This window comes from Centroberyx affinis, unplaced genomic scaffold, assembly GCF_046629955.1.
Source record: "Centroberyx affinis isolate AG114_WGS23_722 - 3 ecotype Tasmania unplaced genomic scaffold, CSIRO-AGI_Caff_v1 ptg001272l_1, whole genome shotgun sequence".
NCBI lineage: Eukaryota > Metazoa > Chordata > Actinopteri > Beryciformes > Berycidae > Centroberyx > Centroberyx affinis.
In genome coordinates this window covers 22,000-34,577 of record NW_027279781.1, presented here as the reverse complement: position 1 = coordinate 34,577, position 12,578 = coordinate 22,000, and the positions used below count along the sequence as shown (strand labels likewise).

The 12,578-nt window shown below is 42.3% G+C and overlaps 2 protein-coding genes across 3 annotated transcripts; both read right to left on the bottom strand.

Moving 5' to 3' along the window:
- Positions 1-73: 73 nt before the first annotated feature.
- On the bottom strand, positions 74-1,440 carry npb (neuropeptide B). The gene is made up of 2 exons (XM_071525169.1): positions 1,177-1,440; positions 74-278 (listed from the first exon to the last, which is right to left on the bottom strand). The coding sequence occupies exons 1-2, from the start codon at positions 1,438-1,440 to the stop codon at positions 150-152; spliced, it is 393 nt and encodes a 130-aa protein (XP_071381270.1). The 3' UTR covers positions 74-149.
- A 2,179-nt stretch (positions 1,441-3,619) lies between these two features.
- On the bottom strand, positions 3,620-12,542 carry sgsh (N-sulfoglucosamine sulfohydrolase (sulfamidase)). 2 transcript variants are annotated; one of them, XM_071525143.1, is made up of 10 exons: positions 12,214-12,542; positions 11,494-11,654; positions 11,267-11,372; positions 10,184-10,338; positions 9,965-10,123; positions 8,240-8,321; positions 7,846-8,049; positions 6,506-6,672; positions 5,608-5,825; positions 3,620-4,106 (listed from the first exon to the last, which is right to left on the bottom strand). In XM_071525143.1, the coding sequence occupies exons 1-10, from the start codon at positions 12,296-12,298 to the stop codon at positions 3,923-3,925; spliced, it is 1,521 nt and encodes a 506-aa protein (XP_071381244.1). In that variant the 5' UTR covers positions 12,299-12,542; the 3' UTR covers positions 3,620-3,922. The 2 variants fall into 2 exon arrangements, with proteins under 2 accessions (XP_071381244.1, XP_071381243.1); XM_071525142.1 differs by having other exon boundaries at positions 9,965-10,338.
- Positions 12,543-12,578: the final 36 nt, after the last annotated feature.

Sequence of the window (12,578 nt, the reverse complement as noted above, 5' to 3'; positions counted from 1 at the left end):
CAGAAATGATAAGGTTTTCCTCCTCGCATCACCCCCACCCTGCCCCACCCATCCCATCCTTCCTTTCCAGTTTTACAGAAGCGCTCCCGGTGGTCGGTGGAGGACCTGGACGCGGAGCGCGCTGCTGTCTCCGCCGGTCCGACCGGGACTCACGCGGACAGGCAGTCCAGGGAGTCGAGGGTGAGGAAAACGTCCGCCTTGCACTGGAAGGTGCCCGTCCCGTCCCGGAGCAGCTCGCAGCTCTTCAGATTTGGAGAGATGTCCTTCACACAAATGGCCTGCATGAAGAAAAATGGCGACAAAGAAAAGAAGTTCAGGCTCTGCAAGCACAATGTGTTGTCAGATTTACCCCCCTAGCTAAAATTGGTGACTCTAGTGACTCCCTCTCCTATCGCATCACTATAATATTCCTGTAGGACTTACAGTGTCTTTGTGCCTATAGCCTACTCATTAGTGAGTTTATAGTGACCCTATTTTATCTACTTCATCACTGTAATATTTCTATTGACCCTTTCGTTTTGCTGTGATATTTGTAAAGTATCCTTCTAAAACGTGTTGTTGGATTAGGCTACTATAGTTCTTTTTCGTAAGAGAAACACTAGTATAAATTCTATATTGAGACAGTTTTTATATTTGCCAATCTAACTGCTAATATTCAGGTTGTTTTATTTGATTATTTTGGCAAATTTAACTTTGCTGTAGTCGATAGCTTTGTTAGATATTTCATATCTTTCGCTGCTTTGAAGCTTCGCCTGGCACTTCGCTGCAGTGTTGACTGGACAGCGCCTTTACGCACGAGTTAGGACCTTGAACTTCTTCGTTAATTTTGATCTTAGTTGTCTTTTAAAATCCTTTTCCAGTCCATAGTCTCTATGATTACAAATGAAATATAGTCTAAGATTTGTCAATGATGTATCCCAAGTTTTAGTCTAAGCCTATTAGGCTACTGTTTAATTTTGTGTACGTCACACAACAAATATATAAAATGAAACTATATAATGTAAAATATAACCACATGCAAAGAAAACAAAAAAAATCCTTTATTTATGCATTAGACTACTGCAGATTTACATGACCCATGTGACTGTGGTACTGAACGGAAAGCGCGTCTGCAAAACTGGAACCCTTCAAATTTGACTTATTTGATTGTTTTTCTAATATTTGGATTGCACTTACCATGCTTTTGAGGATGGAGATCTGCCTGCTCCCCTCTGGAACCACGTTGTTACCTGCGGTCTCCCCGCTGTCGAGCACCGTTTCTTCGGACTCGGACCTCCGGACGTACGGCGACCTCCTAATACCGGACAGCAAACCGGAGGCACGACCTACCGAGTAGTAACTGGGACCGGTCGACTGCTTGTACCAAGCCTCGATGGGATGGCAAGAGATGAGCAGGGAGACTCCGACCCACACCACTGCAAACCTGACGGACCTCTCCATATCTGGAACCTTCTTGGCACTTTTTACGCAGAGAAGATTGGTGCTGTTCTGGTATTCTGGTGGTTATGTGGCCTCTCTCCTCTCGAGCGTTGACTGTTCTTTTCCAGCAGTCGACTTAATGTTTCGTTGGCTGTTTCAAAAACTTTCTACAGCTTATATAGGTTGGGTGAGCGACGCAGTCGTGACCCACGACGTTCGTCAAATCAATCGAAGTGGGCGGATGATGATTCGTCTTTACACGAGAGAAGGAAAACCGACCAATCCGAATTGATCCGTCTTTTGATGGGTTTGTCGGTGTGGGGTGGGGAGTGTGTGTGTGTGTGTGTGTGTGTGTGTGTGTGTGTGTGTGTGTGTGTGTGTGTGTGTGTGTGTGTGTGTGTGTGTGTGTGTGTGTGTGTGTTCTTTTAGAAAGAAAAAGTGAAATGGATTTACATCAAAACATCAATAGACCAGGATAAGCATATGACTTTAAGTAAGTGGTCAATTGAAAGAAATGCAAATACGTTAAGGCAGATGAAGAGAGACTTTTTATCTGCCACTAATTTGATATAGGATACTAATTGGTAGATTAGAGTGTATCAGCATTGCTTGAATGTCCAAAACCATCTCATAAATAATTCAAAAGCAAAGACAGGCCCGTGTGTCTAAGCGCGTAACATTTCCAGATACACAACTAATTGCTGACTTGGGACACCAATAACAAAAAACGGCTGATGTCATGATCATATGTCTGGAAAACGCACACGAAACGGGACTGAGCTGTTGCATAGCAAAGAAGAACAACATAGACATTTCTCACCCGCAACAAAAGGTGTGAACGCAGTGCAGACAGACTTCAGAAACGAGGGGAAATGGAATGATTCTGTCTACGGACCAAGAAATGATGAACAGATCAATGAAAAACAGGAGACGGATTAATCGACTGATCCAAATTGTGCGAGTTTCATCGGTTTTCTACATGGGCGTTTTACAATTAATTCTTACTTCAAGGAGCTCTGGGTAGGCCTTTATCAATACGAACACTTTTCCAAATTGATTTACCGACCTTACCAGTCATGCGTAATGAGCCTAATAGTCTGCGTAATCACTAGCACTAATACATACATACATTGAGATGCATAGCCTAGTCAGGTCAGGTCGGTTGGGTGGAGTTTGCGTTTTTAAGTACTGTGATTAGCCCGAAGGTCCAAACACCGCCCAGCCAGCAAACTTGGTGTAAACCAGTTGTTTAAGCCACCAAAACTTGTATAACCGGTACTGCTCCGTATTTATTTTTTCAGAACCAGAACGCGCTGACACCCTCTCACTCTCTTTATAGAGTAGATAGAGCGGCCCACCGGGAATTCTCCCGGTAGTCCCGATGGCCAGTCCATCCCTGAATGTATTGCAATGCGTAGGCTATTAGAAATTATGGTTGCTATAAGCATCACAAGCCGCGCATCCAGTTCAAAAAGAAAACCTTTCCACAAGCATCAACTCGACCAGTTCCTTCTTCGCTCTTTTAAGTTGTGAAAAATATTTCTCACCCGTACAGTTAGTAACAGGCAGGTTAAGAAAATCCTGACTGCGACAAACACACTTGGGAAAGTAGTTTTCAGCCTACTTTTTCATTTCCGCTCTTTCGGTGAACGGCTTTTCTCTTCCCGCACAAAATGCTTGAACTGGACAAATTCAAATGTGATGGGGAGGCGGGGGGCACCTAGACACCAACCACTATTCGTTCTCTTTATATTCTTTTTTAGTATCAAAGGTTAATTTTGGCCGTGTATCCATTCCCGCCAGAGAGTAATATATAAAGAAAATATGACAAAACATTTAAAGGTATAATTGTGGTTTGAATGCTGTGATGCCTCCCAACATAACCGGCATAACCGGTACCGATAATCCGGCCCAGAGCCTAGTCTTCTAAGCACATGTTGGAAACTAATAAAAAAGAGGGAAGCATCTACATTAGTACACGAAAATACTAACATAAGGAGTTGAACTGTGCATAATCATATTGCCTTTCTATGAAACACAGTTATGTTGTGGTCTGGTCTATGGGAAATGTACCCTAAATGTATGGAAACGGATTAGGAAGGTCGCTGCCTTAAATGATCAAATTATCTAGGAACATAAAGATTAGCATGAGATATAAAAGCATTGTTGGGAAAAGGCAGCATCAATTTAGTTTATTCTTGAGCAACAAATACAACACTGACATACAAAAAATTATAAATACAAAAAACTATGTCATTCATTTTACAAGTAGCGTGTGTGTAGCCTACTTATGAACGTCATCACAATTAAGATCAATAGCTACTAACAAAGTAGTTTCCAAATCTGCAAATCTGTGCACACACAGTCCATGACGTCAGAGTCCTTCAGGTCGATAGTTTACTGACCTTGCTGGTCCAGAGAGTTCACACTCTGCCACTGCAGCCAGTGTGTCACCAGGCCAGTACAGGCAGCCTTGATGTGGCTCAGCAACGTAAAGAGTCCATCAGAGTCCATTGTAAAGCGGTCTGCAGTGCGGCTCTAGCTTGTCCTCCAGGACGTAGTCTGGTCCACAGACCCAAGGGTCCCCCGTCTCCCACTGCCACTTCTGCAGACCCTGCCTCAGGCTCTCCAGGACGGAGCTGTAGGACGGGTCCGACGCCAGGTTCCTCGCTTCCCCTGGGTCTGCCCTGTGTTGGCACATTATTTAAACATTAAAACAAACCAGAGAATAACACAAGAGAAACCTTGAAACATGAACCATATAGAATTCTACTTCTAAATGTCACTACGATGAATCACATCTGAAAGTCAGGTTGAATTATAAAAGACATAAAGGGCTTTTAGGTAATGTGTGCACACAGTATTGAGTATTCTACATACTTTACTAGCATTTCAGTCAAAATCCTCAAAACTCCCATCTATTTAAGTGCAGAGGTGAACACTGTGTGCAACAGTCCTTCATTGCTCTTAACATGAATTTGATCCATTTTGCAGCTTCATTCTTCACCAGAGGACACAGTCATGTTCACCATCTTTCATTCTATTAGACAACAGTCCAGTAAACATCGGATATTTGCTTGTCAGTGACTTTTCTTTCAAGAGAGTGGGCAGTCCACTTACCTCCAGCTTTTATTTCTCATTTATTCAGACAGTTGGAAAGCAGACAGGGAGAGTAGGGGGGACACAGGACTCAACCCCGGGCCAACAGGGGCACCTGTGGCTCCAGAGGTGGGGGACCCAAACAGTCGTCCACTTCTGGACACACTTTGTACTGACTACTAATGTACCACCATGTAAAAGTCACAGCAAGGAGAGCAACGCCATTATTTTTCTTTAGTTGTTACTTGACACTACACCTCCAGTGCATTTTGAGGATAATAATGTCTTGAACTGGGCAATATGGACAAAATGGCTACTAAACGGGCCTGATGAAATAAAGGCCATTTAACTCTACATGTGACGACTTTGGACTTCATGCTTTTTTTTATTATATCTTCATGTTTTTCAAATTTTAGTATAATGTTATTTTACTGGATTTGGTTTTCGAATAAAGAGATTAAACTTTATGGAGAGAAGATAAGTTACACAGGGCCTCTTCCATTGATATTGTTTGCCCTTTATATTGAGCTTGAAAAAATAACTAAAACCATGAAACATGAACAAATAGATGGTATTGTAAAAGAAAAGTATACCTTTGCATAACAGTATAGCTTAAAATATGATGTATAGCTCAGGCCAAAAAAGGACTAAATTAAATTAAGTCAAACAAAAAGACAGTAGGGTTTGAGGCTTTAAAGTTGCCTTATTGTGGGAAATCAAATTTTCCTCGACTTATATACAAATAAGATCAAAGATGTTTGATGTAGACATTGTTTAAATCTGATTTCGTTTCAGTGGTTTAATTTAAAATAGTTTCATTTTCAAAAATCCCTACTTTTGTGCCTCCACTCAGCAGGTTCACCTCATTTAAATCAGAGGACCTGGTGTTGTCGGCCAATCACGGTCCAGTATTGTGGCTGTTCTGCCTCTGAGGACTCAAGTCTTCACATTGATTCAATAAATACCCTTTTAACTAAACTACCTTTGTTTCTGAAACATCATGAGGAACATCTTCCTAATCCTGAGCCATAATATACAGTATATTTGAAATCAAACTCATGAAGGCAGAGTATGGGCCCTTTAGCAGACCTGGTGTCGAACAGTTCCCAGCGCTCCCTGTAGTAGTACTGCTGCAGGGTTTTGAACCAGTGAGTCGGCTGCTGCAGCCGGGTGCGGTTCAGCAGGTCCTGGAAGGTGGGCGACACGTAGAAGTCCTGGTCGATGGGGAACGGCATGCGGTAGTGCAGGTTGTGGACAAGGTGGTACGCCCCCTGGTGGACTGAGCGGATTGGGTAGTACATGGTCACCTGAAATTGTCATGAAAAGAAATGTCAAATGTCTGGTCAAAGCCTTGTAATCAGGGTTTGGGTCGATTCATGAAAGAACTCCTCATTGGAATTGAAATTTGAAAAAACAGAAGACGGAATTGGAATTGAATTGGAATTTCAGGAAAAGTTTAATTTAATTCAAAATATGAAACTTTGTGAAATTCCATGTTATTTTGTTTTAGCTTACCACATATCTGAGATTACATGTGGTGTTTTATATTATGAATACTGAATATCATAAAATGTTAAAGGGACCTTTCAGGTGGTATTTAATGCAGAACATGTAATCGTAATACATATATTATGACTGAATGTATTTAATTTGTTTAACTGTCTTTTATTTGATTCATAATGTTTAATTTATAATGTTTAGCAAGTCAAGACAACTTCTCTTAGAAGTGGAATTTCATGGAATTTCATGGAACTCAATTGTGTCCTGTGTCCTGTCATTCCAATTCAATTCCAATTCTGTTTCCTTGGAGCTCGGTGACATTCCAATTCCAATTCCAACTCCAGGAACTGAATTGGAATCTGCCATGCATTCTCAGTTCAGTTCATGAACGGCCCCGACCCTGCTTGTAATACAGTACACATTTGATTTCTTCATGGTAGGACATCTCTGACAGTAGTGATGACATCATATCCGGGCCTGCACTGACCTCATGGAGGGACTGACTGGCGTAGACGGTGAGCCAGCTGCTGGGCTCAGTGACCAGAGCGGGCAGCAAGGAGCGACCGGTGAGATGGACCGGGGTCGAGGGGCTGCCGGGGAGGCTGTAGGACGGGTAGGGAACAGAGAACCAGTCCAGAATGGTGGGAGTGACGTCTGGCGGAAGAAAGACAGAAGAAGAAGAGAAAGAGAGAAAGAAGGAGAGAGACAGAGTGAGAGAATGAGACAGCGAGATGGACTGTGATCGAATACAGTCCTGAAGATAAAGCTGCATCTTCCGTCCTGAGGTCATCAGTGACATTGCCGTATAATGTTATGTTATTATTATGTATATTGTTATTACTATAGAATTGTTACATACTGCATACTGTATGTACTGATCATTTTTATAATGGCCCCACTATTTCATACTGTATACATATTGATATTATATTACTATATTTTTTATGTTTATATCTCACATATATCATATTTAGTGATCCATATTTAAGTAAGAAATCAATACGTTTCTCTTCTTACATTCAATTTTGTTCCCGTACTTTTTACCTGTATTATTTTTTGCTGCTGGAACGACCCAATTTCCCCACAGGGATCATTTAAGTTTCACCTCATTTCATCTCAGATGTTAACATGCTCCTGATGCAGCATCATCAAGTCTCCCTCTTGTGGCCCCTTCAGCACTTCAACGCATCAGAGCTGAAATATTTCCCTTTGCTTTAGTCCAAGGCCATTTTCACACCTGCCTCCTTCCTGGAGCATTTCATTTGAATTGAGACAGCAAACGCACCAAAGACTAGAACATTGCCAGGAAATCGTGCATTTAATTTCCCCATACTTCTCGGAAAATCTTCATATTATTATGACTGTCACATTTTGCTTTTAGGTTGTTGGAAATATCCAAATAATACAAAGCAACTGTACAACATAAATAATAGTTTGCAATATTTCTGCAAGTCTAAATAGCCTAGCCAAAATATCAAAATTCTGTTTACTCAAACATCTGCTTGTTAGGATTTAAAATTTTGTCCAATGAACAACTGACCTCCAAAGCCATATGACTTCAAAAGATAAAGATAAAGATGCACTTTATTGATCCCCAAGGGGAAATTCGGGAAACTTCTTTTAAAAAGCAAAGCAGATGTGTCAACTGGCAGTGGGAAACATAAACTAATGAAAAAACTGCAACAAAGTAACAATTTCACTTGTGATTTGAACCAATTCAAAGAGAGTGAAACTATGGGTAAGCATTACAGACCCATCTATGCATCCACTTATTCCTCCACTTGTGACCCTCCCCCCCCCCCCCCCCCTCCCTCATCCACCTCTCACCCAGCAGGCTGACGTACGCCTGACTGGTGTCTCCCCAGCGCTCCCTGTGCTCTGGAGATGACACCAGCATGGGCTCCGCCGTGCCGGAGCGGTACAGGTTGGTTCTGCCGTTAGGGAAGGGGATCCCGTTATCTGAGCTGTAGATGACCAGTGTGTCATTCTCATAGCCGGCCGCCCTCAGCTCCTGGAGAACCAAACCGATACCTACAGGAGGAAATTAACACAATTATAGTTTGGTGTCTTTTCTAACTCAGTGAGTTTATCGCCATCCTCCTTTCTGTGTGTGTGTGTCTGTATGTGTGTGTGTGTGTCTGTATGTGTGTGTGTGTGTCTGTGTGTGTGTGTGTCTGTGTGTGTGCAGGTCTAGTTCACAACTGACTTTTGTTTTACATACCTTGGTCCAGCCTGCTAACAGTGGTGTACTGGGCAGCCAAGTCGGCTCGTGCTGCAGGTGTATCTGGTACAAAAGGGGGAACCTGGAGAACACAAGATGAGGAACGAACACGTGTCATCGATCAAACTCTCAAGTCTGTGTGTGTCAAAGATTGATTTCATTACAATAATCATCAGACAGACATGATCTTAAGATTTTGGATATCTATTATATTCCTGTTATGATGCCTAATGAAGGTCGGATGACCGAAACATCGTATCATTAATAAATTGCTCTGTAGGTGAGGACAGTGTGCAGAACTTCATTCAAGTGTAGATTTCTATCAGAAACATCATAGAGTCAGTGAATATTCTACTCTAACAACAGGAGCAGTGGTGCATGAAGTGAAAAGAAAATCCAAATTAGCTAAGCACCACACTCTGATGGGATTAAGGTCACAAAGGCCGAAATGTCACTTTTTTAAAAGACAACATGAAACGGCCTTTCAAGAGTGTCTTGCCTCCCTAATTTGACGCATTTCTGGTTGAAACAGGATGTTGGGGTGGGACGAAACGTGAGGAGGGATCATTCAAAAGTGGGCAGGGGAGAACCATAGAAAACACCTCCATCACCCCCATTACTGGAGCAGCAGAGGAGGAAACCCTTCGAGTGCAGGAAGCGAAGAAGGGAGAGGTACAGGAGTTGCCATGTGTGGTAATTTTTTTTAGCATGTATTGTTAAACACAGTAAGTGTATGCTAGGACATGAAAAATTATTCATTATTCATCATTTTTCACATCTAACTTTTATAGCTAATAACCCTTGTTTTGCAATGATAGAGTGGGGTGTCAATCAAATCATCCGATTTATCTTATCATAGCATGTTTGGGTCAGCCTTGTGTTAGCATTAGCTTGGTAGCATGAGTGAACATTAGTGAGTCAGAATTTGTTTGCACACTTGTTTGGTAATAAAATTTAGAGCCTGCATAAACGGGGCCTTGCAGATTACGTTGGTAGCAACCGTACTTAAAGCCAGCACAAACAAACAAAATCGTGTGACTTATATAAACATGGCATTCAATGAGAAGCTGCTAGACAAGCCAGCAGGGCCAGTCAGACTTAGCTTTGCATAAGCAGGTACAATGTGGATATGAGGACTATCTGCTCTCTCTGGCAAGTGTAGGACGTAACTTTCATAGTGTGTGACTTGGTAGGGTTTAGATGTAGCATGTAACTTAATGTTCTGAATAGAAAGGGATATTGATGGTAGTGTGTGATGCAGAGTAGTGTTGTTGATAGCAAGGTGCAGGTGACAGCGACAGCAGTGTAGTGGACAAAGAGGGCAAAGAGGGGGGTGTTTCTTCTGTTTCTGGGACGCTGGAATACACTGTTGAGCCTTCTTGAGGTGTCGTGGGCCTAATTCAATGGAATATGGGTGAAGGAGGGTGCCCACTTGATAACCCCAATGACTTTCCTACACTCACTCACCCTGAAGGCTAGAGTAGATAACTGGTGAATGTTGCTGCCTGTCATATGGTGCTGTAGATTTATGACGGTATATCCTGATGATACTGATACTCATTTGCATGGTAGTATATCATTCTGTTAGACTCTGAATTGTGCCTCCATAGGAATGCTCACCTTGGATTATGGCACAAGGGATATTAACATCATATCCTGTGTATTGATAAAATGGCCAAGAGAATTAAATGGTCATAATTTCTCTTACTACCATATGTCACTGACCTTAACTTGCTCCGGTGTGTAATATTCCGGTGTCCAGTCGGGAATTCTACCCATTCCCATTTCACCGTTCCCAAACTTCTCACAGAAAGCTCCGTACTGCGGCTGGGAATGTCCACACCGGTGAGTGTCATGGAACGCAACGTAGAGGAAAAATGGCCTCTCCGCTCCATTCGCTCTTTCTCCTTTGTTCCCCTTTCCTTCCTTTTCCTTTCGCTCAACGGCTTCCTCTTTGTGGGTCTGGAAAAATTTCCGGACCAGGAGTTTGATCCGGGTGATGTTCCGGCCCACCTGGAGCACAGAGTTGTTTTCCTCCGTGTAGGCAAAATCGAAAGGGTATACAGACCCAGGGCCAACATGCTTCTTCCCAATTATACCTGTATGACCAAGAGAGAGAGAGAGAGAGAGAGAGAGAGAGAGAGAGAGAGAGAGAGAGAGAGAGAGAAATTAGCATAGAAAGTCACAAACAGCAAGAAGGTGTGTGTACAGACCTTCTGGTGCAGGACAAATTCCTTCTTTTTTAGCAGCTAGTAAACTAGAAAAATGGGAAAATAATAATTTATTATTTTCCCATTTTTTTTTGTTTACAATCCTTTGATTCTTGCACCTGCATTACAATTGATCTTCATCTGAGCGCAACCAGCATCCTTACTTTTCTGTTTAGCAGCTAGTAAGAAAGCTATAACACCAACACTGCTCCCAGGAGACCACACACACAGTAGACCACACACACACCAAGACTGACGAATTCACTCATGTGCAATATCAAATGTATACCAAACTGTGCAATATCAATATTCCCTATGTGCAATAATGTGAATTCAATAACTGTTTACTGTTTGCTTATTTATTTATTATATATATTGCTTTTTACTGATGCCTTTTTCACTTGCTTTTGCACTATCTCCTTTGCTGCTGTAACACTATAAATTTCCCCGTTGTGGGATTAATAAAGGATTATCTTATTTTATCTTATCTTAAGTGGCTACAGAAAGAACCTCCAACAAAGACTGATTGTATAGCATTTGTAAACAACATTTATGACTTGGAGAGACAGACCCTTTTCCATCAGACTATGCAACAACAAATTTCTAGAATATTGGGGAAAGTGGGTCTGTTATGTGTACTCATGAGCTGCGCATGACCCATTATATAGTCATTTCATCAGTATATCATGACTGTAATAGCCCTGGTGACCAACTGTTATTGTCTAGTCCTAAATAAAAACAAAGTAGAAGGTGTGTGTACGGACCTGACAATAAGGCAAGTTGTCCTTTCTGATTAACTCGTGACTTTTTTATTTACCTGTATGGACGTTGGCTTGGTTCAGGAGCAGAGGCAGGCTCTGTACTCCGTCAAACGAGTTGAAGTGGTGGACTCCCTGATGAAGCCCATACATGCCGTTCTGGTGCTGAGAACGCAGGACAAACAGACCTTGTTGCTCTGCATTCATGAACGAAATGAGAAGGACCCATACTTTGATGGGATAGAGTGTGTGTGTGTGTGTGTGTGTGTGTGTGTGTGTGTGTTACCTGTGGCAGGCCGGTGAGGATGGCGGAGCGGCTGGGGGAGCAGCTGCTGACGGAGGTGAAGGCGTTGCGGAACACCAAGCTGCGGCGGGCCAGCGAGCGGAGGTGGGGGGTGCGGACCGCAGAGTTGTTGTACACTTCTGTCTCAAAACCTGCGTCATCGGCTGGGAAAGGGGGCAAAGACAGAAAGGCCGGAGGGTTACAAAGAGGTGATGCCATAGTGTGTGTGTGTGTGTGTGTGTGTGTGTAGGGTGGGGAGTGAGGTCTACGCACCCAAAGAAGCACCTGGTTTAGTCCTGACTGAGGTCAAAGGGCATCTGCAGTCAAAGCCCCTAAATTTTGGAACAACTTGCCACTGGATATACATTTGGCCAAGTCTGCATCATCTTTTAAATCTCCTTTAAAGACCTATTTTTTTATAAACTTGCCCTCTGTTGACTTTTTTATTATTGCATATTATTTTGTCATTACTTCTGCACTGCTCTTACATGGACTTCTCTTGACTTTAACTATTGTAAACCATGTTTTTTGTTGTTCCTACTTCTGTAAACTGCTCTCATATTATTTCCACTGTTCTCCTTTCTCCCTGCTGTTTTTACTATAGTCTGCTTGGCTGGGAATCACTTTGTAAACCGTTTTTAGAAAGTGCCACATACATAAAGTTCACCTTATTACATATTTGTTTTGAGTGGGTGGTATATTCAGGCTACGAAGACCACTTACCAATTATTAGAAGGACATGTCTTTTCTTTGACTCCCCGATGCAACATGATGCCAAAACAAGAGACAAAACCAGCGCGTGCAGCATGATGAAGATGAACTGAACCCTCACTCATTAAAGCCAAAACTTCGGCCTACTTTCACCAGTTTCAGGACAAAACCTCTCAACTGTTTTGCTTCGAAACACGTGTTTAATGCGTTTCAAAGCAATTGATCTCAGTGAATAAAGTATTAAACTCGATGAATAAAGTAACGTCCTATTTCATAGAGCTACATATCAGCTGTTTTACCAACAATAAACGACAATATAGACCCATTTCCGACACTTGAATCACACGCCTTCCTGAAACAACTTAAGCCCCGCCCAC

Bases quoted from the DNA above. Each gene is read 5' to 3' on its own strand.
- npb (XM_071525169.1), bottom strand. From the start codon at position 1,440: ATGGAGAGGTCCGTCAGGTTTGCAGTGGTGTGGGTCGGAGTCTCCCTG. The intron at 279-1,176 runs GTAAGTGCAATC...TTCTTCATGCAG, and splicing joins TCTCCATCCTCAAAAGCATG to GCCATTTGTGTGAAGGACAT.
- sgsh (XM_071525142.1), bottom strand. From the start codon at position 12,298: ATGCTGCACGCGCTGGTTTTGTCTCTTGTTTTGGCATCATGTTGCATC. The intron at 8,322-9,964 runs GTCAGTGACATA...TGTGTTCTCCAG, and splicing joins ACACACCGGAGCAAGTTAAG to GTTCCCCCTTTTGTACCAGA. The intron at 4,107-5,607 runs GTCTGCTAAAGG...GTGCCAACACAG, and splicing joins TGGGAACTGTTCGACACCAG to GGCAGACCCAGGGGAAGCGA.